We start from the raw sequence: 25,912 nt of genomic DNA on the forward strand, positions 1-25,912 counted from the left end.
AGATACAAATAGTAGGTAGACTATTCTCTCTCTTTTTTTTTTTCCCGAGAAATTTGGTCAGAAAGGGTCATGTAGCATCTAATGGAGATGAGAGGTGTGTATTGGGACTGGGATGCTGACATTTATTACCACTTTTCTCAATCCCCCCCCCCAGCATTTTTGGGGGCATAGTGGTGGATTCAATAAATAAATAAATAAATAACCCATTCCTATAAAATCTGACGATAAAATCAGAATACTAAACATACAGATCTAGATAATAGCACTGTGTTACATCCCTAGTGAAGCAACAAATGGACTACAATTAGTAACTGCATACCTAATTAGCTGACAACTTGGTCTATGAGCCATTAAACAAAATGACAATTTATAAAAAAAAAAAAAAAAAAAAAACACTGAACACCTTCAGAGAAACACTTTCTTTGAAAAGAAACATGAACTAAAGTTTACCATCATTTATTTATATGTCACAAATTGTTTTACATTAATACATTCGACATTTTAACAAAAGGCACAAGGCCACGCTGAGGATCTTGTAAAGGAGCATCAAAATCAAGGCAGCAGCTACATGACGCATAATAAAACGGTGTTAAATATTTAAAGGAAACTGGACAACAGCAGCCCATGTGGACCCTTTCAGAAAAAGATTCATTATTTAATGGCGCTGTGCGACTTGGACTCCTGGGGTATTACAGCAATAAAGGGCATGCTTCTGTTGATGGATTAGGAAACATTAACACTGGAGGAAATAGAAAGGACTTTTTTATAAAAAAAAAAAAAAGACCATATTCGTTCTAAATGCATTCTATATACACGAAACTTGAACCTGGTCAATGATTTTACGTCAAATGATTGTGTGGCCTGAACTCTGCTCGACCTCAATTTAAGCAGTAAAATTAAGTACAGAAGAATCAAGCAGAATTTAAATACTAGCCATGAATTCTTATAGAACTCGTCTGGAAAAAAAAAAAAAAAGCCCTTACCTGTGGGTTTTGCTAAAATTTTTTCCCCCTTTTGGATAATGGACTTTACTAAATATCATTTGTTATCTGGTCCTTTGCAGCAAGGTCCATGGCTAGAAGGCTGGATTGACTCCGGTCGAAGTTGAATAAAGAAGTCTGTACACTTGGAGGCACATACATCCACACACTCCTACTGATGTTTGACCTCTAAATCCATACCAGAGCCCTTTACGTTACATACACTCACTCATCTTGCAATCAAGACACTGCAGTACAGTAGTATTGGTTGAATGCCTGCAGTTAAAATGATTTTTTTTTAAGGTTAGTGAAGGTCTACCAGAAAGGCTTTGGTGTGCACCACTATGGCTGAACAATGTATAAATTTTACATTGTGTAGAGCTTGGTTTTGCTTTTTTTGAGGCCGTCCTGAGAGCTATATGTTCTCTCACCCTCTGGAATACCACTTGCAAGACTTTCTGCCTCTTCACTCGAGCCTTGTTTTGTGTTTGTAAGCTCTCAGCTTTCTTCTCTGGGTGTGCGTCCTGTTTGAGTGAGAACGCTGCTCAGTTCATTGAGGAGACTCTGAGGCATTTGTCCTGTGTTGCATCCAATCATTGCTTTTTTCTGCTGAGATTTGGCGTAGTTACCAGAATCTGGATGCGGAACAGGTTTATACAGAGTCTGCAGGGATCCTTCGACGGCCATTTTGTTTCTAGACGGTGCATAATTTCCTCCACTGGAAGCAGAGCTTAGTACTGAATCTCCTTTCCGGTTTTTCTGCGTTAAACAGCCCTCCAGCTTCGGCATTCTATTCATATTATCAGCCTCATTTAAGTTCTTTGACTTCGCCTTGTCAGAAGTGACATTCAGGGGCACCATCTTATTGTCCTGTGAACAAAAGCGCAGAGAATGTATGATCTCATGCACAATCTCAGCCTTTGGGTTCTTTGACCTTTTCCATTACATACAAATACATGGAGTAAGTTAATAATTTTATTAACTAAAATATAAGCTCTGTTTCAAACTCTGTAGGCTTTAAGCCAGTGTGGAGGTTTTTTGATCCTGACCTCCTTGCTGCGTTTGGCTGCTTCGATCTCTGAACTCTGGCGAGCAGAAGCATGCTCTCGGTTGTTCTGTTGATCTGAGGATTTTCTCTTTGCTTTGCATGTAGGCCACGAGTCTCCTTGATTCTACACAAATAAACAAGAGTAAATGCACCAAAGCTATACTTACAGTGCAATGCTATTTTTAATAGTGAAAATAGACCATGTGTACGAAAGAATTCACATGCTAAAAGATGAATATGCACATCATTCTGGCTGGATTTTGCCTTTAAGTAAGCCTGTTATATAAATGAGAAAGCACTGGTTTGTCACGTCTAATTTTAATCAGTTAACTTTCTTGTTTATTCTGCTTATTTCATGTTCATGTTTACCTGTTATACCCTAAGTGCCCTTGACTGTTTGGTTATTTGTACCAATTTGTGTGTGTGTGTGTGTGTGTGTGTGTGTGTGTGTTTAGTTAACCTCCTAGGGCTTAGCAGTCACATGCGTGGACAGCACTTTATGGAAATTCGGAACAAGAATCCACATATGTGGACATACTTTTTCTCTAAAAGTACATCTTATCAAAAGATGATGCTTAGTTTTTATTCTAATCAGGTTCTAATAAGCCCAAATAGCAAAGAGAAATAAAAAATGCATGTAAAAAAACAGCTTGGGCCTATCTAGAGTGTTTATACTGTTTATATTGTCTGAGTGTTTAGTCTGTCTTGTTCTTATTTAGTGTTTATACTGTTTATTTATTCTGTTTATATTGTTTGAGTGTTTAGTCTGTCTAGTTCCTATCGAGAGTGTTTATACTGTTTATATTGGGGTTTTTTTTCAATTATTCTATTTTTATTCTATTTTTATTTATTGCATTGCCAGTTTGCACTGTGGGTCAGAGAGGACTGATATTTCATCTGTGCTGTATGTCGAGCATGTATAGCATATTTGACAATAAAGTTGACTTGACTTTAACAAAATATGATTGAGGGAAACTTTTTTTTTTAAAAACATCGTCTGTCTCTACCACCCCCAAACTCCTTATTTAAATGTCTCATCGATTAGGTTATGCAAGTGCAGGGAGAATACTAAATGATTCAGTGTTTCATCCTTTTACTTTAAAATTGTCCACTTCCAAAGATAAAGCACTACAGCATTCTGGCGTCTTCATGACCTTGGAACTTGGTAATTTCATGCCCTTCACATCGTCAAGCCACACTATGGTGGAATGTTTTACACAACGGGTCACAACCATTTAATAATTTGTCAATGCCATCAGCAGGTGCAAACCAAACACAGCAATTACAGTGAGTTATGAAATAATGTCTTTAGTAATCAGAGTTAAATAACCTATTTAATTGGAGTTACACTGATGATTAATGAGTCATAGCTCACTTGACTATTAGATGATACAAAATGGGGGGGAAGTGAAAGGTGGAAATCTCACAGTTCTTAAACTGAACAGATGCTCCACAGCCTTTTCATAGACCGTCTCTACCTCATTTGCTGTGGCTAAACAGAGAACTGGAAAACATTACTGGCTCGTTGGAGCTCGCAAATATTTGCTCATCATTCAGGATTCTCATGCTGTTTTGAAGCACTTTCTGCACTTACTCTTCAAGTGAGACGTTTTTGGTCATGTTCTGAGTGCAGCCGTTCGGATAGGTGCCAAGTGCTGTATTATCACTGGCTTTAGCCCTATTCAGGTTGGATTAGTTTTACATAAGGCAGTGAGGATTTTGTAATTATTACAGGTGTATCACTGGGATTTTAGTCCCGTCCAAACCCGTCATGCCAGGATTTTTTTTACGGACTTCATGTCTATTTTTTATGGACTGTTTTGTAACTTGCCAAGTCACATTCTCCCCCCCCCCCACTGCCATTCCTCAGCAATACAAAGGATTGTAATAAAACTTATTTAAAAAAAAAAAACACACACAACACTCCATCATCTATACCGCTTATCCGTCAGGGTCGTGGTGGAAGCTGGAGCCAATCCCAGCAGACTTCAGGCGAAGGTACATCCTGACCAGGTTGCCAATCTATCACAGGGCTAACTCAATAGACAAACAACCATTCACACACTCGTTCACAGTGTCAGATCACGGAATCCAGGGACACATGTCGGCCCAGGGGCATTTTGAGTTATTGACAGATTCAGAAAGTACAGTTTCTAAGCTTTCCAATGATGCCTTCCATGTGGAGATCTGACAATATTTGAAGAATGTGTGGCCTTTTGAAAGTGCATAACTCTTAAAACAGGGAAGGGAGAAAATCACCCTCAAAGTTTTCTTTCTCAGCTACTCTGGGTGTAGGGCGGGCACATAATGCTGCTCATTTGCATGACATTAAGGAAAGCTCTACCCAATACTAGCTACTTTCATGTAAACAAAGATCACCACGTCAATTTTCCTTCCATGCAAAGTATGCCCAAAACAATTATGAAGTACAAAAATAAGTCCTAAAGTATACTTTAACGTTTTGTGGTTGAAAAATTACTCACACCGTGAGAAAGAAAGATAGTACGATGATAACAACTAACACAATGCTAGTTTCATGTAACCAAACCACAACACTCTCCGTTACATGCAAAAATAAAATTACTCACACCGTAAGAAAGAAAGATAGCACGATGATAACAACTAACACAACGCTAGTTTCGTGTAACCAAACCATAACACTCTCCGTTACATGCAAAAATAACCACACAACCTTAGATTAATAAACTTACCCCATCAGAAAGAGAAACAGCGCCTTGCACACATCAATGCCTCCGATGGAATGTAGTCCTAGAATACTTCCTTTTGGTTGCGTTTTTTTTTTTTGCTAGAAATGGTCATCTCCGATGTAACTACCGTGCGTCTGTTTGCTTCGTGGTGTTTCAGCTTCTCTGCGATCTGTTCAGCTTGCTCCATGTTCATTCAATAGTGAAATTACATGCCTGTATGCAGCTTAAGTAGCCATGAGCTCAGCTCGTATCATACAGCTGATTGGCAAAAAAAAAAAAAAAAAGACTTAAATTGTCACGTGAATGGCCCATATGGTAATTTACCCACACCCCCAGCAGGCTACAGTCCTGACAAAAACGAGACAATTTGCAACAAAAAATGTATGCTTTTCCAACAAAACAATCTATTATCTGAAATATTGATTGCATTCTTCAAGATCTGACCTTGCACATTATGGAAAAAAACGAAAATCACAAATTAAAAAAAAATGCTTCTTTTGCGATTTTCTCGGATTCGTTTCGGTCGACATGTGTCCCTGGATTCCGTGAAGTGCCACCTATGGGCAATTTAGAGTAGCCAGTTGACCTCATGCATGCACATGTTTTGGGATCATGGGAGGAAACCCACACAGGCAAAACATGTAAACGCCACACAGAAAGGTCCCAGTCAGCCACAAGGTTTAAACCCAGAACCTTCTTTCTGTGAGGTGACAGTATTAAGCACTACATCAAAGTGCTGCCCAAAAATGACATTCAAAATTGGTTATTTTAACCAATTGGTTCAATAGAACATAAAACCAACTCAGCTAATATATTCAGTATTTAAATACACTGCCTGTCAATCAGCTTTCCATTTACTGCCCTTTTAAATACTTTAGGGGACGTTAGTAGAGCCAATTTCTATTTTGATTTATTTTTACATACGGTATTCACACAAACTATTTTAGAAACAATTGTTTATATTTTGTTGATAAGCGCAATTTATTACGATTTATGTGAAAAGGTACTTTGGCCCACACATACATGCTTTATTAGGAACACTCTGCACACCTAATCATTTATACAATTATCTAAAATCAGCCAATCATATCATGTGGCAGCAGCACAATGAATACAATTACGTAGGTACAGGTCAAGAGCTTCAGTTAATGTTCACATCAAACATCAGAATGGGGAAAAATAGGATCCATGACTAACAATGGCATGGTTGTTTGGTAGGGATGGGCAGCATTTATTTAAAATACCCATTTCAATGCAAAATGTTTCATGCCTTATTGTTAACAACAGTGTGCTGCAATGTTATTAAACAGCAGGCTGTCAACCCATCCACGACTGGCATCTGCTGTAGCTCACAATGTCCCGCCAAATCCAAGAGTGTGTAACGGAGTCTGTGTTTTGTTTTTTTTAAATAAAAATTGTTCCCAAATAAGTCTGTGCTATTCAACAACGCTCTGTGGGCATGATATTTGAAAAAGCACACCGCAAATTCGTTTGCCCACTTTTGCTAGTCAGAATGAGATTGGAGGCAGAGATGGGAGCATCGTGAGGCAGTAGCCTATGAGGAGAGACATGATTTAGTATTGGGAAGCAAATGACACCCATTACAACATGCAGACAGACTAAGCTGTTTACAGGGCTCTCTCAGTTCTCACAAATAAATAAGTAAGTAAGTAAATAAATAAATAAATAAATAAATAGGCTTGTCTACTACATGGTTAAAGGGATGCATCCTCTTTCAACAGCTGAGCAAAAAGAATTCATCAACCCGATTCAGGAACTGAGCCTACAAACATCAGTTATGTCAAGAACTCCTCTAGGGAGAAGAATTGATGATGACTTTGCCTTAAAAGTGAAGGTTTTGAAAGAAATCTTGAAGTGTCAAGCACCTGTGTACCATAGCTGACATTTGGTCTACTCGGGTGTCGAGTTTTATCAGTGTGATAGCACACTCATCATACCATATTTCATCACTCCACTGCTGTATCCGTACGGTAGGAGAGTGGTATTGTCTGCTTCCATCAGGTCTTGGTTGGAGCTTGTGGGTCCCAGTGGGCATCTACAGAGGATGTGGTCCATTGTCTGTAGTGGCTCACTACAGGGACACTCCGCACTAGCGATGAATCCCCACTTATGGAGATTGTCTCTAGTTTTGCCCACTCTTGCTCTGTTTCAGGTTACCCAGTGTTTTCTCATGAGAGTTGCTCCACTGGGCAGGCTTCCACTTAGGCTTGGAAGGGCCTCATTGGGTGAGCACAATCACAATGATGAAGAGCTGAGTTCTGTGACCATAGACTCCTCAGACTCCGAAGAGAATGAGACAGGGATAATTTAGCCCGCTCATCTGTAAATGTGCTTTCCATACCCTCAGTTTAGTGGCTACAGCAGATGCAAAAATAAAAAAAAGCAATGAATTCAATTGACAATCCTAATCTCGGACACCTCGATAACTCAGCAATGGGAAAACGTTCTACTCTTTGGAATGTCTCAGGAAGCCCCAAAACAGCTGAAGTGTTGAAATGCAGCTTGATAACACCTTGTGCTACATGGTGAAACTGTCTTTATGGCAGCTTTAGTCAAATATAAACCATGTGAGAGAATCTTGCTGACAGCTTGACAAAGATGGATCTTCCAACATTTAAGGATGCTGAGATGGATTTCACAGAGGAGTACATTAAAGTCTTGAGACCAGATGCATTGGCCATTGACTGACTACATCATGCTACTATGCAGCACTAATCCCTACCCATTTCACTGTTGAGACAAAACTTGAAGCTTTGTATACTTCCAATTTGCAATAGGCCATTTGCAGGAACTGGTCACATGTCAATTTTCCCCATAGCAACAAGCCCGTGGTGGGCAAGCTAACTTGACATTCCTTGACAACCATACGAGTTTGACTGGCGATGCGAAGCAATCCATTTCTATAATAGCTGTTTTTACCTTTTCTACTGTCTTTTTTGACCTGAATTTTCGTGTGTACTTGGAAAAAGTTTGTGGTTTTAACTTCTGTCGTAAGTTAAAGCGAATCATTGGCTGTAAGAGTGTTTTTTGGACTCAAGTTGGTCGCCACCGAAAGAAATTCATGTGTGAAATGGCGGATTTCTCAGGTATGTTTATATCTTATTTCTCCTTTTCTACCTTTATCATTCGCTTAATGTGTGGAAATTCTTGAAAATAAATACAGATGTATAAATACAGATATATCCGCCATTTCGCACATGAATTTCTTTCGGTGGCGACCAACTTGAGTCCAAAAAAACTCTCTCTTACGGCCAATGATTTGCTTTAACTTACGACAGTAGTTAAAACCACAAACTTTTTCCAAGTACACACGAAAATTCGGGTTAAAAAAAAAAAGGTAAAAACAGCTATTATAGAAATGGATTGATCGCATCACCAGTCAAACTCTTATGGTTGTCAAGGAATGTCAAGTTAGCTTGCCCACCACGGGCTTTTTGCTATGGGGAAAACTGACACGTGACCAATTCCTGCAAATGGCCTATACCCCTCTCTCCTCTTGCAGGTCATTGTTGATGGTTTCCAGTACAGACTCCGTGGTTTTCTAGAGGTTCCACCAGAAGTCAATAAAGCAAATAAAGCAATCCTGGCAAGTGTGATACATCTATACTTCAAAATATGATGGCTGCCTCCACAGATGGTATCAAAAAAAAAAAAAAAAAGATTCATGAACTAGTGCTTCAGGCTGCCACTGATCTTGGGTTTGTGACAGAGTGAGGCTTCAAGTTTGGCTGCTGCAACACAGGAAGATGACCATGACATCATCTTCACAGGAGGTTGTGGACATATTCCAGAAGCCAACTCAGAGCTGAAGTCATTGCACTACTTTGGGGATCAATGGAGGGATTTAGCATATTTGGAGCAGTATCCCCTAATCAAGTACCATTTTGTTAGATTCAATCATCTCATCCTCAGTTCCAGTAGAGCATTTATTTTTCAAACTTTTTGAAAAGCTGGATGTGCTTAAAGGCATCAGTAGCTAAAGAAACTATGTATGCAATGTAGGAAACAGGGCGAGCGCGCACACACACATTCAATACACTCTCTCTCACAGCTCCACACACACTTACTCTAACCCACACAAGAATCTGGGGCTATCATGGGCATGCACTCGGTGAAACTGGGGGGGTGCTGAATTTTTTTTTACCCCTAATCTTCAACTGTCCAGTTTTGATAAGGCTGTGCCCATGATCGCCTCAGCTTTCTGTCCTTGGCTGATAGGAGTGGAACCTGATGATTTCTGCTGTTGTAGCCCATCCTCCTTAAGGTTTGATGCGTTGTACATGCTGAGATATTTTTCTGCTCACCACGTTTGGAAAGAGTGATTATTTGAGTTACTAGATCCTTCCGGGCAGCTTGACCCATTTACCTCTGACCTCTCTCATCAACAAGGGTTACACCTACAGAACTGTTGCTCAATGTTTTTTTCTCACCATTCTGTGTAAACTCTAGAGACCCCATTGTGTGTGAAAATCCCAGGAGCTCAGCAATTTCTGAAATATTCAAACCAGCTCATCTGGCACCAACAACCATGGTTAAAAGTCACAGAGAGAAATCACACTCCCCCCCCCCGAGGTTTGATGTGAACGTTAACTGAAGCTCTTGACCTGCGTCTTCATGATTTTATTCACTGCACTGCTGCCACATGACTGGCTGATTAGATAACTCCATAAATGAGCAGGTGTTCCTAATAAAGTGGATGGCGTAGCAACAACTGCACAGGTCATTGCCATGCCTGACCAAAAAATAAATAAATAAATAAATAAATAAAGAGTGAATGTTAAACCTACCACTGAACACAAAATATCAAAAAAGTCTAAATGTCATCTATATCTTTAAAACACATTAAAACTTCAGTTAAAAGAAAAGAGAAGGGGGGGGGGGAACATGAACAACTTTAAGACCTTAATGATGTCAGAATAAATGTGCTGGAACATTTTGCACTGCTACCTGAGCGACCAGCACGCCCTCCTTCTGCTTGCTGAGACAGCTTGTACTTTTCTGTGTGACTCAGCGGCCTCTGATCCTGTTCTTGGCGCGCTCATCCTCATTTTAGCAACAGAGGGGTTCGTCTAGCTGTACTCTTGCCTAGCCACTATTCCTGTGCTATTGCTATGGGAACCATACCTTAGGGAATGCGAGTTTGAGAAATAGAGTCTGAGGAGTATCAATTAATCTACTTGCTGGGTTTGCTCCAACACACACAAACCAGATGTGCTTAAAAAAAGTATGGGAACAAAATAAAATGATAATTAGGCACATCTCATCCTCCTTCTGTTTTTCTCTCCTTCTCGAGCCTTCGTTGACCAGAAATCCGCTGTACTTGTCCAAGAAAGTGATTAAAAGCTCTTTATTGTTTAATGTTGTGTTGCTACTACTGGGGGGGGGGGTAAAGGACAAAAGCTTTCAGTAAAGTTTAGAGAACTGAGGAAGGTAGATAAGAGAAGCACTAGGGCAGAAAAGGGGGAAATATCTAAATCTTCGCGAGTCCCTGTGCCAGTGTGTGCCCTCTGTTTCTATTATTAATGCACACTGAGCTGAGTCAGGCCCTTGGTCAGTCGCTGCACTCGGCTGTGGAGAGAAGCGCATGATGGAGCCGGTGCGATTGTGGCAGCCTACATGACCTTATTTCTTCTAAAAGACTTTTCAGGATAATGTGATTTATGCAGCCAGAGAATGACCTCAAAACTTTCTTTTTATTCATGTCCCTCTCCTTTTTGAAGAAAGGAAACTGCTTCACTGGAAAATTACCAGCTTTTGGTCACTTAAGTCTGCATGGAGTGAAGAAGAGTGAACATCTTTTCCTCAGAAGTGCAAGTCTCTTTATGCACTTACCTTACAACTGATAATGGCTGTAACCCAGTCCAGCTGTGAATCTTTTCCCACACAGCAGAAATACCTTATTGACAGAATACATGATCAGACATTAACTTCAGATCTACAATGTTCATTAACAGCTTAATAAAAGAGCAAATGCTTCCTAAATGCACATCTGCTCAATAAACAGGTTTTATTATATGGCGCGAGCTACTTCCGGTAAAAACCGTGCGCCCTGATTGGTTCCTTGGCAGGCAGAATTTTCCTGTAATGCCTGCGGGCGATCACAGACTTTCTTTCCAAGGCGCCGGCTTTCAGTGGGAAAAAGACTGTTCATTATCTAACATCATTTTGTTGAAAAATAAGTCAATACAGATTATATTTTTATCTTTCTCAGAACATTTGTCATGTATTACTCGATTGGAGAAATGAATTCAATTCTGAAACTGCTAGCCGTTTATTCTGCACGCGTGTTACAAATATGGCATGACTGAAAGCAGCGTCACACCTTATTATAATAACAGTCTATTTAAATCTTAGAAATAAAAAAAAAAAAAGCCATATAATCTCCTGATTAACCTCGCTTGCTCAGTCTTTACGGGAAAATACAAGAGCTCGGGGGTTTTGTTTTGGGTATGGACCCTACCTACAGCTCTGTTCATACTGTCAAGACCTCGGTCTGATATTTTCCCGTAAAGACCATGTGCTCAGTTAATAAGTAGTTAATAAATATAAAACACAGCATCTAAATTTGTCATCTTATCACTGACTGGTCAATTAGGCCAAAATGAACTGCTCTTACCATTGCTGTTTTTGCGTGTACACCGTGAAACCCCAACTGTTGAGAATAAAAGAGAGTGTGTGAGAGCGAGTTGGAAAATAACACACAAGCCTTTACCCTTCCAGCATTTCACTAAGGCCCACATATCGATTTAAGTCTATTCTCAACTCTTTCCAACAGTCACAGAACTTGACCCCCAGAGGATTGCTTAAGCACTAAGCAACAGTAAAATTCAGCTTAGCTTCCTTTACTGCAGCCTAAATGTGGTTTAAAGAGCTGGTGGGAGGAATAAAAGCTTGGGCTAAAGGAAGGCCTCCATGCTCTTTGCTCCCTGGCAATATTTCAGCACATGATACTAATGGATTCGCAATGTACAGGAAGGCTGTGATACGCTGTGTAGAAAAGCACTTTGTGCTTTCTAGCCGACGGACAGGGCACGGAGGGAGTACTGATCATACGACCTTACGTACTTGGTCTTTGTTTAACTTGGTTTTGTTAACTTTTTGTACAAGTATGAGATGGTGTCACAAAAATGCTAACTTGTTCCACTTTAGATTATTTTAAGGTTCAGGCCAGCTGTTTGAGTAATCCCCCCCCCCCACCACCACCACTTAGGAATAATTTAAAAACACAACTTTTTAAAAACAATTAGCAGCAAGTTTAAAAAAACAAAAAAAGAAAACCCCACAACCCTCAACCCAGATCCAGCAAACACTGAAGCGCATAAAACATTTAACAGTTATTCCACGAAATCGAGTTGTAGCTGACAGTCGATGAGGTGCGTAGCACTGAGTCGGCTATAAGCCATGTACGATGAGATTGAGTGGAATAACCGTTTTATTCTATCCACATTCACTGGATTTTGAGAAACCGAGCATTTTTTTTTGACAAATTCGATGAATAAAAACTTTACACAAAACATCCAACAAAATCATTTCCACTTAGAATGTAAAAAAAAAAAAAAAAACAGCGAAATGACAGGAGCAATTTGTGAAAAATGCTACAATAATACAAATTCTCGAAAAATAAGATACATTCTTACCACCAAATACTTTCATTCCATATTTTGTTGCCTTTTGTTTTGCATGTTTGAGGGTTTTGTTTTTGAGTAGAGTTTTTATTTCGTCCTCGGTTGGTTCAGCAGCACATTCCGCCATTTTGTTTTTCCTCTGCTCACGGTATATAAGCTGATATCCAGAGGTGGACAAAGTACCCAACTTCATTACTTAAGTCAAAGTACAGATCCCACTAGTCAAATGTTACTCCGATACAAGTGAAAACTGTCCAGTCAATTTTTTTTACTTAAGTTAAAGTGCTGAAGTACTTAAGTATTAAAAGCACATTTTCTGTCAACGCATCATTGTATTATTGCCACAACGCTTACAAAACCTAATACCGTTACCAAAGACAGAAATGTGAATTCACAAAATGTACACATGCTGTGCCATCGTGGTGGTTTAACGTTACGCTAGCTAGTCAGTGAAACTCCACCTAACATGCTAGCAAGCTTTTTTCAAACTCAAAATCATATTGGGTAGCTAATGCTACTAAAAAAGAAAAGATTTCTACATTATTTGGCAAGATTATGCTGAAACATATTTCTGAAAGGACTTAAGATAAGTTAACGTTATTCATGTTAGCGTAACTCCTTTTTTACATGCTAACTAACAGTGTCCAAGTTAACTAGCTATATGTTAACGTTATCCGTGGACAAGGCAATGGCAACTTGGCAGGCAAATCCATAGAAAGTCATTTGACTAACCAGACTGCACAGCTATTGCAACGATATCGCTAGCTCTAAAAGCACAGACAACTTCACTGCAAGCTTTCTCTTGGAATAAAACATTTATATACAACCCCGATTCCAAAAAAGTTGGGACAAAGTACAAATTGTAAATAAAAACGGAATGAAATAATTTACAAATCTCAAAAACTGATATTGTATTCACAATAGAACATAGATGACATATCAAATGTCGAAAGTGAGACAATTTGAAATTTCATGCCAAATATTGGCTCATTTGAAATTTCATGACAGCAACACATCAAAAAAGTTGGGACAGGGGCAATAAGAGGCTGGAAAAGTTAAAGGTACAAAAAAGGAACAGCTGGAGGACCAAACTGCAACTCATTAGGTCAATTGGCAATAGGTCATTAACATGACTGGGTATAAAAAGAGCATCTTGGTGTGGCAGCGGCTCTCAGAAGTAAAGATGGGAAGAGGATCACCAATCCCCCTAATTCTGCGCCGACAAATAGTGGAGCAATATCAGAAAGGAGTTCGACAGTGTAAAATTGCAAAGAGTTTGAACATATCATCATCTACAGTGCATAATATCATCAAAAGATTCAGAGAATCTGGAAGAATCTCTGTGCGTAAGGGTCAAGGCCGGAAAACCATACTGGGTGCCCGTGATCTTCAGGCCCTTAGACGGCACTGCATCACATACAGGCATGCTTCTGTATTGGAAATCACGAAATGGGCTCAGGAATATTTCCAGAGAACATTATCTGTGAACACAATTCACCGTGCCATCCGCCGTTGCCAGTTAAAACTCTATAGTTCAAAGAAGCAGCCGTATCTAAACATGATCCAGAAGCGCAGACGTCTTCTCTGGGCCAAGGCTCATTTAAAATGGACTGTGGCAAAGTGGAAAACTGTTCTGTGGTCAGACGAATCAAAATTTGAAGTTCTTTATGGAAATCAGGGACGCCGTGTCATTCGGACTAAAGAGGAGAAGGACGACCCAAGTTGTTATCAGCGCTCAGTTCAGAAGCCTGCATCTCTGATGGTATGGGGTTGCATTAGTGCGTGTGGCATGGGCAGCTTACACATCTGGAAAGACACCATCAATGCTGAAAGGTATATCCAGGTTCTAGAGCAACATATGCTCCCATCCAGACGACGTCTCTTTCAGGGAAGACCTTGCATTTTCCAACATGACAATGCCAAACCACATACTGCATCAATTACAGCATCATGGCTGCGTAGAAGAAGGGTACTGGGTACCGGGTACTGAACTGGCCAGCCTGCAGTCCAGATCTTTCATCCATAGAAAACATTTGGCGCATCATAAAACGGAAGATACGACAAAAAAGACCTAAGACAGTTGAGCAACTAGAATCCTACATTAGACAAGAATGGGTTAACATTCCTATCCCTAAACTTGAGCAACTTGTCTCCTCAGTCCCCAGACGTTTACAGACTGTTGTAAAGAGAAAAAGGGATGTCTCACAGTGGTAAACATGGCCTTGTCCCAACTTTTTTGAGATGTGTTGTTGTCATGAAATTTAAAATCACTTAATTTTTCTCTTTAAATGATACATTTTCTCTGTTTAAACATTTGATATGTCATCTATGTTCTATTCTGAATAAAATATGGAATTTTGAAACTTCCACATCATTGCATTCCATTTTTATTTACAATTTGTACTTTGTCCCAACTTTTTTGGAATCGGGGTTGTACCTCAATATGCTTCCGCAGGTTGGACGGCGAGTTTTTGTAGGTGGTGATGTGGTTCGTTTTTGGGAAACAAAGCAAACATTTAAAATGAAACGACTCTTTAATCCTTTCTGAAAACTGAAACATGGGTTCTAGGTAAAGCCATGGGTGTGTGCACGTTCCCCAGAAGAACCACCTCCTTACATTCTGCCATCAACTGATCGTGTTCAAATAACACTGCTATGAAATCACTGAACTTGATTTTATACAGTCTGTGGACGTGACGTGACCCTAGTGATTCCTGATCAGCTGTCTCAGTATCACCTGCGAAAACAACTCACGTTTTAGAAAAGAAAAACATCCACTTTCAAAGCTGCTTCATAGTAACGAGGACCTTGATAGAAATATAGTGGAGTAAAAAGTACGATATTTGCCTTTCAAATGTAGTGAAGTTAAAGTCATAAGTTGCCAAAATAAATAAATAAATAAATAAATAAATAAATCTAGTAAAAAAGTACAGATACTCAAAAAGTGTACTTAAGGTACAGTACTCAAGTAAATGTACTTCGTTACAGTATACCTCTGCTGATATCCTAGTAGTAGAGTAGCCAATCAGGGTGCGTGATTGCTCATGTCCAGTGAAAGTGGATAGAATTATAAATAAATAAATAAATAAATTTTAAAAAATGATCTGGAGTTAACCAATGGCACTTGTGATAAAAACCTAGACCTATAGCTGGATATTAAACATTTGTTCCAATTAAAACCAAACCATACACAGGAACCTCTTCTAAGCAGATTGAGGGAAATTTGAACCTGAACTGCTTTTTTTGATTTCGACTTGTTGATCTCTGCTGTTTCTTTTAATTGATGAACACTTCCTTAACACAGCTTTCACCCTTTTATTGCATTTCAAGCAACCTCATTCTAGTAAATCTGTGAATCACTGCTGCTGGAAATTCACAGTGCTGTCAGGTTGAGCTGCGTTTCTCTCTCGGACTCTTTAACGCCACTCAATATGCCTTGAATCAATATTCCCTTTAATCTCACCATCTCCATTCAGTTGCATCTATCTTTTCCCATCCTACATGAATGTGAAACACGTTAAAATTCCAGACACGCCATTAGTAGCGTACCTTCATCGACGAATTTATGGGAAGTATAACTGTTAAAATAAAACGATTAAAATCAAATCAAATCTAGTGGTGTCGCAGTGTTCTCAGCAGGAGAGGACTAAAATGGATCACTTGTACATGTTAAAACCCAATTACAGCTAATCAATTCTGCTTATGTGAGATTTAAATGTGGTTTTGGGAAGCCTCAAGAATCCTTTCCTCTGGGGTAGAAACTTGAACTAACAAATCTTTGGCACAAGCACCTGAGACGGCAGCAGTCTCCAAGTGATATTAATGAGGACAGAGGCTCACACGACAGTTCTTCTGAACTGATCTTAATCAATCTGATTTTCAGAAATATTAGTGCGCGTTTCGGATGGCAAAATTTATTTTGACTAATGTGTTTAATTCTCTGACATTTGAGCTCATTTAAAATAAATTGTTATACATGAGAGCGTTTTTTAAAACAATTACAGTTTAGAGCTCAGCGAGTTTATTCGTCAAATAATCACCATTAAACACGTTATGTTTACGGGGGTTTACTACAGGATAATTAATAAGAATGCACAAAACAAGATGCTTACTTGCTTGTTGGCTTCAGCTTTTTTCTTATCCCTAAGTAGCATTTCACAGTCTCCACAGGAACCTCTCTCTCTGGTTTAGTGCTCTGAGGAAAGAATTACAAGCAACATCGTCACATGAACTTGACCCTAAAAAGGAAGAAACGCGATTCATAACACGTCGACACTCGCGCGCTATGTGAATGTCTCGTGCGTTAAATGTGCCATTATATAAAATTTGTCCATAGTTTGATATGATTCTAGCCTACTTTGTTGATCACACCTGGGAGAAAATACAAAATCACCTTTGCTTGAGGAGATGGCAGTGAAATGACATCATATTTTTCCAAACCATCACTGTGACAAGTGCTGGAATTTAATCAGACTTGCAGTTGGGCATGAGTGACTTAGCGGGGCGATGATATATATTTTCATTTGCTTGAAATGAGGAAAACAACACTGCTATCCTATACACAACAGTAACAAGCCCAAGGGCCTTGCTTAAACTAGCATATGCCAACAACAATGCAATGTTGCCCAGAAGGTATGTATTTCACACTTAATGAACAACCCTAGACAGAGAAGAGCACAATGATATAAAAAAAATATATGAGATCTCTCCCTCTCCCCCTCTCACACAAACCTTTTGCCCACTCATTTGCTCAAGAAACATGAAAAACAAAAGCATCCGAATATCAATTAAATTTCTGCTTCACAGCTGATTTGCACCTTCTTTACTCAGTAATTAGGAGAACATTCTGACATATTATACTAATTAAGAAGAGAACAGCCTACTTTTAAAATGTCTTTACCTGTCTCCCTACACCCACACAAACACTTCCTTCCTTCAAATATCAATTATTAAACACACACACTCTGCTGTCTCCACGAGTCTCGAGCTGTCGGAGCCCCAGAGGGAGAATACACCAGAATATGCATGGTGCAAAAAAAAAAAATAAATCACACAGAACAAAACCCAGCACAATTTACAAAAGTAGAACTGTTTTAATCACCATGTTCATTCCAGGCAAATGAGAAACAGCTTTGCGCCTCATTTCAAAAGCGAGAAAGCAATGTTTTATTCCCCGCTCAACAACATACCACAAGTGGGCCAACCAACCAACCAACCAACCTACCAACCAACCAACCAACCGGCTCATTTAACCCTACTTTTTAAATCACTAGCTGATCTTAGGGACAGCAAACACTCTTGCTACTGGGGATCAGAAGAGTCAGAGTGGAGTTTCTGCAGGCGAACAGAGGAAGTGGGTGAAGTTGCTGATTGTGATCATGATCAAACTCAGGTACTGCAACACTGCTTCAGGCACTAAGCACTCCATCAACCTGATATGCCAGGATCCAGAGTGCAATAAGGTGATAATTAAAAAGAGAGAGGGAGGGGAGCGCAAGCAAGAGCAAAAGAGACACGTGATAGAAAGAAATCAAGTAAGAAAGGTTCATACTGAAACGGGAGGGGGACAGATACAGAGCACACAAATGAGTGATCAAGTCAGTCAGTGAGAAGGTCAGAAGAAGGAAAAAGAGCTAGAAAGAGAAAGTGTGTGAATGACTGACTACATAAAGGAGTGAGTGAGTGAGTAATGAGGGAAGAAGTGGGTGGTGCGTGAATAAGGAAGGAAGCGAGTGCGGGAGAGGGAGACAGAGAGTGTGGGAGAAAGGAAGAATTTATACTTTTGCATCCTTATACAGCAGGAGCTTCCTGTCCTGCAATACAAAGAATTTGTCTTGAAACTTGTTCCCAGAAAGCAGTTTGCAGGAGCCGTCTTTAAACTTGAGCTGCTCTCCTTTCGTGAAATCCTTCTGCCCTTCTAAAAGACAGACACACAGGCACAAAATGAGATCTAGGCACACATGATTATAACTACATAACTATTACATGTTTGATGTGCACCATATTACATTGTATGTGATACAAGTCATATTCTGTAACAACATCTCATCTCATCTCATCTCATTATCTCTAGCCGCTTTATCCTTCTACAGGGTCGCAGGCAAGCTGGAGCCTATCCCAGCTGACTACGGGCGAAAGGCGGGGTACACCCTGGACAAGTCGCCAGGTCATCACAGGGCTGACACATAGACACAGACAACCATTCACACTCACATTCACACCTACGGTCAATTTAGAGTCACCAGTTAACCTAACCTGCATGTCTTTGGACTGTGGGGGAAACCGGAGCACCCGGAGGAAACCCACGCGGACACGGGGAGAACATGCAAACTCCACACAGAAAGGCCCTTGCCGGCCCCGGGGCTCGAACCCAGGACCTTCTTGCTGTGAGGCGACAGCGCTAACCACTACACCACCGTGCCGCCCCAAGTGCTATTACTCTGTGTGTAAAATGCTGTACATTCCATTCAGTGTAGTTCAAGATTGAACTATTACAGAACATGATGTCTGAGATAGATATATATATATATATATATATATATATATATATATATATATATATATATATATATATATGTGTGGAATAGCTCAAGGACAGCCAAAAGCAACGGCTAAATGAGCCTGGCTGTAATGTATTGAAAGGTTTCACTTAATAGCAAGAGAAGAAGTTGGATCATGTAGTTTAGAACATGATGTGAAAACGTTCGAAAAGATGCGAGTCGACAGGAACTGAACCTGTAATAAAGCTGCATGCAGAACTGATGTCTAAGCAGTCTTACTGTAGTGGAAAATAGCACTTGGGGGAAAAGATTTAGACTCCAGTATTTTACTCAGTAAACAGCTAAAAGTAGCTAAAGTCCCTTATGTTTCAGGAAGGTACAGATACACTACCCGAACTGAAATGGGACATCTTGGATCCGTGAAATTTCTTAATGAGCAGGAAAGCTGAGCTGGGATCCTCTAGCGTGCTCCACTCTAAAACCTGCTCCAGAATCTTCTCTTTGTAGTGTAATGGGCGTTCTGAGAGACACATACAAGCGAGAGCGTGAGATATGCAAGTACAAGCTCATCAGAGGCTCAAGAGTCTGAAAGGAAGATTTAAAAAGTTCCAGTCCCAGGAACACCACACAGCCACGATGGAGCCCTCGAGCAAGACTCCCTAATCCTCAAATGCTTGCTTGTGTCCTTGCATTGTATCCTGCCTTATTTAGAATTCACTCTGAATAGATTTAAATGTAAACCACTGTGTTTCACTGTGGCATTAAACGGCATGATCACCAGGTGGTAAAAAGGTTGTGTGGTTTGCTCATTTTACACACTATGTCGCCAAAAGTATGTGGACACCTGATCATCACATACATATGCTGATCAGCCATAACATGATGGCCACTGATAGGGGAAGTGAATTACATTGATTACAGTGGTGCTTGAAAGTTTGTGAACCCTTTAGAATTTTCTACATTTCTGCATAAATATGACCTAAAACATCATCAGATTTTCACACGAGTCCTAAAAGTAGATCAAGAGAACCCAGTTAAACAAATGAGACAAAAATATTATACTTGGTCATTTATTTATTGAGGAAAATGATCCAATATTACATATCTGCGAGTGGCAAAAGTATGTGAACCTTTGCTTTCAGTATCTGGTGTGATCCCCTTGTGCAGCAATAACTGCAACTAAACGTTTCCGGTAACTGTTGATCAGTCCTGCACACCGGCTTGGAGGAATTTTAGCCCGTTCCTCCGTACAGAACAGCTTCAACTCTGGGATGTTGGTGGGTTTCCTCACATGAACTGCTCACTTCAGGTCCTTCCACAACATTTTGATTGGATTAAGGTCAGGACTTTGACTTGGCCATTCCAAAACATTAACTTCATTCTTCTTTAACCATTCTTTGGTAGGACAACTTGTGTGCTTAGGGTCATTGTCTTGCTGCATGACCCACCTTTTCTTGAGATTCAGTTCATGGACAGATGTCTTGACATTTTCCTTTAGAATTGGCTGGTATAATTCAGAATTCATTGTTCCATCAATGATGGCAAGCCGTCCTGGTCCAGATGCAGCAAAACAGGCCCAAACCATGACACTACCACCACCATGTTTCACAGATGGGATAAGGTTCTTTTGCTGGAATGCAGTGTTTTCCTTTCTCCAAACATAATGCTTCTCATTTAAACCAAAAAGTTCTATTTTGGTCTCATCCGTCCACAAAACATTTTTTCCAATAGCCTTCTGGCTTGTCCACGTGATCTTCAGCAAACTGCAGACGAGCAGCAGTGGCTTTCTCCTTGCAACCCTGCCATACACACCATTGTTGTTCAGTGTTCTCCTGATGGTGAACTCATGAACATTCATATTAGTCAATGTGAGTGAGGCCTTCAGCTGCTTAGAAGTTGCCCTGGGGTCCTTTGTGACCTCGCTGACTATTACACGCCTTCCTCCTGGAGTGATCTTTGTTGGTCGACCACTCCTGGGGAGGGTAACAATTGTCTTGAATTTCCTCCATTTGTACACAATCTGTCTGACTGTGGATTGGTGGAGTCCAAACTCTTTAGAGATGGTTTTGTAACCTTTTCCAGCCTGATGAGCATCAACAATGCTTTTTCTGAGGTCCTCAGAAATCTCCTTTGTTCGTGCCATGATACACTTCCACAAACATGTGTTGTGAAGATCAGACTTTGATAGATCCCTGTTCTTTAAATAAAACAGGGTGCCCACTCACACCTGATTGTCATCCCATTGATTGAAAACACCTGACTCTAATTTCACCTTCAAATTAACTGCTAATCCTAGAGGGTCACATACTTTTGCCACTCACAGATATGTAATATTGTATCATTTTCCTCAATAAATACATGACCAAGTATAATATTTTTGTCTCATTTGTTTAACTGGGTTCTCTTTATCTACTTTTAGGACTTGTGTGAAAATCTGATGATGTTTTAGGCCGTATTTATGGAGAAATATAGAAAATTCTAAAGGGTTCACAAACTTTCAAGCACCACTGTATGTTGTTACAATGGCACCTGTCAAGGGGTGGGATATATTTGGCAACAAGAGAACAGTCAGCTCTTGACGATGTGCTGGAAGCAAGGAAAAAAAAAATGGGCAAGCGTAAGGATCTGAGTGACTTTGACAAGGGCCAAATTGTGAAGGCCAGATGACTAGGCCTGAGCATCTCCAAAAATGGCACATCTTGTTAGATGTTCCCAGTATGCAGTGGTTAATACCTATCAAAAGTGGTCCAAGGAAGGACAACCAGTGAACCGCTGACAGGGTTCACAGATTCGCATGGGGCGCGAAGGCTAACCCACATGGTCCAATCCCACAGACGAGCTACTGTAGTACAAACTACTGAAAAAGGTAATGCTAAAATTTCTCCATTTTAGCCAGCATTAACTTTTTCAGCCAGCATTAACTTTTTCAGCAGTCTGTACTACAGTAGCTCTTTTGTACGACTGGACCATATGGGCAAGTCGTACGCATATGGCATTAGTACCCCATGCCAATCATTGAGCCTTCGTCACCCTTCACTGGTTGCCTTTCCTTGGACCACTTTTGGTAGGTACTAACCACTGCATACCAGGAACACCCAACAAGATGTCCCATTTTGGAGATGCTCAGACCCAGTCATCTAGCCATCACAATTTGGCCCTTACCAAAGTTGCTCAGATCCTTCATGTGCCCATTTCTTTCTGCATCCAACACATCAACTTTGAGAACTGACTGCTCTCTTACTGCCCAATATATCCCACCCCTTGACAGGTGTCACTGTAATGAGATAATCAAAATGTTATTCACTTCATCCGTCAGTGGGTTTTAATGTTATAGCTGAGTGGTGTGTGCGCTTGTTGAAAATCCCATTCCGGGGGCGTCGTGGCTCAGGTGGTTAAGGCGCCATACCATGAATGTGGGCGACCCGGGTTCGATTCCGGCCCGAGGTCATTTCCCGATCCCTTCCCGTCTCTCTCCCGCTCATTTCCTGTCTCTACACTGTCCTATCCAATAAAGGTGCAAAAAGCCCAAAAAAATATCTTTAAAAAAAAAAAAAAAAAAAAAAAAAAAAAAAAAAATCCCATTCCAAAACCATAGCCATTAATATAGGAGTTGGACCCTACTCTGTTGCTATAAAAATTTCCACTCTTCTGTAAAGGCTTTCCATTAGATTTTGGAGTGTGGCTGTGGGGATTTGTCCATTCAACCACAAGAGATTTAGTGAGGGCAGGCACTGATATCAGACGAGAAGGTCTGGTGCACAGTCTGTGTTCCAGTTTATCCTAGAGAGGACATTGGGAGTTGAGGGCATAATGAGGGCTCTGCCCAGGCCACATGAGTTCTTCTACTCCAAGCTTGGCACACCATGTCTTTATGGATATTGCTTTGTGATCAGGGGAGCTGTCATGCTGGAACAGGTTTGGGCTAAGCCCCTTAGTTATAGTGAACGGAAATGGTATTGCAATAGCATACAAAGACATTCTATACAATTGTGTGCTTCCAACTTTGTGGCAACAGTTTGATCAAGGGGCACATATACGTGTGATGGTCAGGTGTCCACATACCCATGGCCATATAGTGTAGATGGCCAAGAACAGCACAACCACCATTAACTGTAAATGGAAAGTGTAGGTCCTTATTGAACATCACATGCTCGTTGGTGATTGGCTATAGTGCATGTCAGTCTGATAAAACAGAGCTGCAGGATACTTATAGTAAGAGGAAACGAGAATCTAAATGAATCATCTGATGATTTAGTCATGCTTTTTTTTTTAAATAAAGCATTCATATGATCTTATTTTAGATATGCTGTCAACAGTATCCGGTTATTTAACACAAGTCTTGTAGCACAAATCCAAAGTATTTTAGCACAACTTCTAAAGTCTCTTAGCACAACTCTGGATTATGGTCACAATAATAATTAAAAACAAACAAACAAAAAAACCCTCATCTTGATCTCGGAAGGGTTTATGATGATTGCTTAAGGACTGGAAGCTGGAATTTCTGCTGCTGTGCATGTTAAGTGTGGAAATGCATCTATAGCCATGGTCAACGCATGTGCAAGAAACGTGTTGCTGCGACGTCAAAACATCAGTTTCACGTGACAAAGTTAACAGTTTTAATTACCTGTCGCATCTATTACTTGTAACGCGACTTTCTTCTCATGATAAATTTCACCTTCACAAATGAAAATCTATTTCTCTCAACTTACTGGTGTGTACATGCAAATCTTGGAAAAGTTCATTTCCTTTTCTCCATCAGTGTTCTCGTTTCATTTTCATTATTTTCTTTCTTCCTGCTGTTACCCATTTTGACACAATTTTCAGGACATTTACCGACACTGGTTTTTAGTGGCGTCCCCAAGCTGAACGATCTTTGTTGTTGTAATAACAATGGGATAGATGGCGAAAATTTTCACTTCTGTAATCCCTTGAAATTGAGCACTCAGTTAAGTAGCCAATAAGAGTCTCTAAAAGAAAGCTGTGATCTGTCCGAGAAGTATAAAAACAGAGGGTCGCATAACTACAGATCATTCCATCACTACTAGATTACGCATAGATAAAAATTAAGTCTTCTTGGATCTTGTGCTAGAGAACTTAGAACTTGTGCTAAAAAGACTTTTGTGCTAAATAACCATAAACCCCGTCAACCTGCCATGGTGTTCATACGAGTATGTATGTATTAACATGAATACAGGACATTTGGTTTACATGCAGGAAAGGAGGACTGTTTATAGTAAAATGTTTATGATCTTTCTTCTTGTTCAGCAATAAAGTGTTTATACTGTATATCTCAGAGTGGCATGTTTCCTCAAGCACCTGATGGTTGCCATAAAACCGTGGACGTGTATGCTCCAGTTTCTCGCATGGCGTTTGAACACACTAAACAAAGCAGGAAAGAAAGAACTATTGTTATCCACTTTCTAATCAGCATTACAGTTAACATTAGGTTTCGAAATTTTCAGTGGCATCCCTAATAAATGTTGTTGTTCGTCCTTCGGTGTCGAAGATGACCATGACTTCAGTTGGCAGGCGTTGGATTGTCTTTATGTCCCCGGAGGTGACGGATTAGTCCGATCTGGGGCATGAAACTACATCCACAAGTGGGACACAAGATGGTGGGCGCTGGATTTTCAGCGAATGTGGCCTTCTCATTTTCTCTTGGCCTCTTCAGTGTGTCTGGTCGCTGAAACTTGGGCTCCGCTATGAAGTTTGCCTCGTCAGGTACAGTGGTCCTGAGCCAGGGACTCCCAGGTGCTAAGGTTGATGTCCATGTTCTTGAGGGACACTTTGAGGCAGTCTTTGAAGCGCTTCTTCTGCCCTCCAACTGTACGCCTACCTTGGCTCAGTTGTCCATACATGAGCTGTTTTGGTAACTGTCTATCAGACATTCTAACGACATGGCCAGCCTACCTGACTTGGGCTTTTTGAAGGAAAGTATGGACACTGGGGATGCCGGCCTGTTCCAGAATCTCAGTGTTTGGAACTTTATCCTGCCACTTGATGTTAAGGAGTTTGCGGAGACAGCTTGTGTGGAAGTGGTTTAGCTGTTTGGCGTGTCTACTGTAGACAGTCCAGGTCTCACAAGCATATAGCAGTGAAGCGAGTACCACTGCACGGTAGACCTTTAGTTTGGTGGCGACCTTAAGCCCTCTTTGATCTCAAACATTCTTGCAGAGTCTACCGAAAGCGGCACTTGCTTTGGCAATCCTATTGCTGATCTCAACATCAATGTTCACTGCTCTTGAGAGTGTGCTACCCAGGTAAGTGAAGCTTTCCACTGCCTGAAGGTTCTGGCCTTTAACTTGTATGCGAGGCTCCTGATAGGGCTTTCCTGGCGTAGGCCGGTACATAACTTCAGACTTTTTGGGGCATTCCTAATAAATATACTGTAGTTAACTAATGCTCACTAATACATGTCTAATGTTATCTCAGTCAAATAAACTTTGGTAGATTTGATTTCAGATGAATGACCTCAAAACGCTCTCCATTTACCCCGATTCCACATCAGTGCATCTTTCAAGCAGGAAAATCGAGAGGAAACTAGAGATTTACTTATTATATGAGATTTTAGGATGGGGCAGAGCGTCTACAGAGAGGTTATTTAATATCAAAACACACCTGTGCAACTGACAATCATCACAGATTCACATGTCCATTGGCCGATCTGCAGGTTTTAATTTTTTGGGGGGGATCGGGTCAGGGAAACCCGATATTTGAGTATTTTGAGTCATAACTCTTTGCAGCGGTGTTAAACTATGTAGCTCCTCCAGAAAAAGGTTGGCAGGTCTGAACACCGAAAGAAAGTCTGAATATTCAGGAAAAAAAAAAACAACACTCACAGGCTGACCAGATAACCTAAAAAAAAAAAAAAAAAGTACAATTTCATTTCCTTGTGAGAGTTATATATGTCATGCCCAATTAGCAACAAGCATATGATGTTCAGTAAGGACTTAGCCTTTCAGTTTTGATTTAATGCTGATGTGTTTCAAAATTTGTTGTTTGCATTTTATGATTTGCCGTTGTGTTTTGC

The 25,912-nt window shown here is 40.3% G+C and overlaps 1 protein-coding gene across 6 annotated transcripts in view; it reads right to left on the reverse strand.

The window, feature by feature from the left end:
• Nucleotides 1-435: 435 nt before the first annotated feature.
• arap2 (ArfGAP with RhoGAP domain, ankyrin repeat and PH domain 2) overlaps nt 436-25,912 on the reverse strand; it is a 184,318-nt gene continuing 158,841 nt past the window's right edge. For all 6 annotated transcript variants that reach the window (XM_060916930.1, XM_060917332.1, XM_060917247.1 and 3 more), the window contains 7 exons: nt 19,274-19,402; nt 18,163-18,299; nt 16,495-16,577; nt 11,374-11,409; nt 10,590-10,653; nt 2,030-2,152; nt 436-1,850 (listed from right to left, as the gene is read on the reverse strand). In XM_060916930.1, coding sequence (XP_060772913.1) covers nt 1,479-1,850; nt 2,030-2,152; nt 10,590-10,653; nt 11,374-11,409; nt 16,495-16,577; nt 18,163-18,299; nt 19,274-19,402 — 944 coding nt within the window. In that variant the 3' untranslated portion in view covers nt 436-1,478. The remainder of the gene's footprint in view (nt 1,851-2,029; nt 2,153-10,589; nt 10,654-11,373; nt 11,410-16,494; nt 16,578-18,162; nt 18,300-19,273; nt 19,403-25,912) is intronic.

Source organism: Neoarius graeffei, chromosome 1 (assembly GCF_027579695.1).
Source record: "Neoarius graeffei isolate fNeoGra1 chromosome 1, fNeoGra1.pri, whole genome shotgun sequence".
Classification (NCBI taxonomy): domain Eukaryota; kingdom Metazoa; phylum Chordata; class Actinopteri; order Siluriformes; family Ariidae; genus Neoarius; species Neoarius graeffei.